The sequence below is a fragment of the Malurus melanocephalus genome, unplaced genomic scaffold, assembly GCF_030028575.1.
Source record: "Malurus melanocephalus ecotype Western Australia unplaced genomic scaffold, MMel_1.1 scaffold_382, whole genome shotgun sequence".
NCBI classification, from domain to species: domain Eukaryota; kingdom Metazoa; phylum Chordata; class Aves; order Passeriformes; family Maluridae; genus Malurus; species Malurus melanocephalus.
The window spans coordinates 393988-395361 of record NW_026623614.1 but is presented as its reverse complement, the minus strand read 5'-3'; the positions used below and the strand labels follow the sequence as shown (position 1 = coordinate 395361).

Below are 1374 nucleotides of genomic sequence, written 5' to 3'. Positions count from 1 at the left end.
GAGGGTGTGCACATACCACTGCTTGTCTCTGCAGGCTCAGTGGGAACCCTGGTCCRGCCATGCCATCAGGAACCCTCTCGTATCTGCAGGGAAAACAGATCAGGAGCTTCAGCCCTAAACACAAACTGCTGCAGTGCAAGGRGCATTGCATCGCTCTGCTGCTCCCYMGCAGGGAACAAACACCAAACTGCACTTGGAAATGGCCAGGAATTGTGCAATGGCTGTCTCCATTCCACACTCCTGTGCTGGTGACTCGTACCTGCTGCAGTTGGATGCTGGATGAGGCATCCCAGGGGGGTTGATGCCRGTGACTCCAAGCGGGAAGCAGGATGGATTGACATCCTGGGCTGCGTGGCTGCTCCCTGCAGAGAGACAAACATTGCAGGAGAGCACAAACAACAGTTAGAGAACTCGGGTGTGAACTGAACTCGCAGGACATTAACACATTTTTAACTGGCTCTCAGGTTTCATCAGTGATCTGCAAAAGCACACGGTCCAGTTAACAAAACAAGGCACTGCAATTGTCTSAATTCCCACCAGGAAAGGGCAGTGATTTTGTAGCCAACGTGCCTCATTTAACCACCATCAGATGAGACTTTTAGGGCTCGTGTGGTAATTTAGAATAGATCTCAGAGGCTCAGCCTGGGGGTGAGAGTGGCCAGGAGGGACAGAAGATCCCTGCAGGAAGCACCGGGACAGGAGAGGAGCAGAGCTGGCAGAGGAGGAACCTCTTGGTGTGAAGCTCCTGCAATTCACCCCATTAACTGCCATTCTGCTGCAGGCTGGGGACAGTCCACAGCAGTTCACTTTCCCTCTACAAACGGGTTTTTGAAGGTTCCTCCGGTACCTGATCGGAACTGGATGCGCATGGGCCGCCCGTACAGCTTGATCCCGTTGAGCAGCCGCAGCCCGTACGGCACCGACTCCTCGTGCTTGAAGCTGACGAAAGCAAACTGCTTGGGGCGTCCGTCGCGGTCCTTGGGGATCTTCACGGTGATCACGGGGCCCGCCTGGCATCGGGGGCGAGAGCATCAAAAACACCGGGAGTGGGGAGCGCCCACCGCCCCACGCGCGCCCCGCCGAAGGCTGTCCCTCGGCAGCCGCCGTAGCCCGCCGGCCATGGCAGCGCGGCCCCCGCCCGCCGCTCTCCCCGTGCACACCGCGGCCCCGGGCCGTACCTGGTGGAAGAGCTCGAAGATGAGCTCCTCGGTGACCTTGGGGTCCAGGTTCCCCACGAACAGTGTCCGGTTGGCCTCGGCAGCCGCTGCCCCCATGGCCCCGCCGGGATCGCAGCGCCAATTCTGAGCGGCTGCGGCTGCGCCCGCGCGCGGCGCTCGCTGTGACGTCACGGGGAGGAGGAGCATGCGCGGTGGG

General features: G+C 60.0%; 1 protein-coding gene across 1 annotated transcript in view; it reads right to left on the bottom strand.

Moving 5' to 3' along the window:
* Window positions 1-1346, bottom strand: part of RBM7 (RNA binding motif protein 7) — a 3247-nt gene extending 1901 nt beyond the window's left edge. Inside the window, exons 1-4 of the mRNA XM_057379007.1 lie at window positions 1179-1346; window positions 848-1010; window positions 260-362; window positions 17-83 (exon numbers count right to left, since the gene is read on the bottom strand). Of these exons, the coding sequence (XP_057234990.1) occupies window positions 17-83; window positions 260-362; window positions 848-1010; window positions 1179-1274 (429 nt within the window). The 5' untranslated portion in view covers window positions 1275-1346. The remainder of the gene's footprint in view (window positions 1-16; window positions 84-259; window positions 363-847; window positions 1011-1178) is intronic.
* Between the last annotated feature and the right edge of the window lie 28 nt (window positions 1347-1374).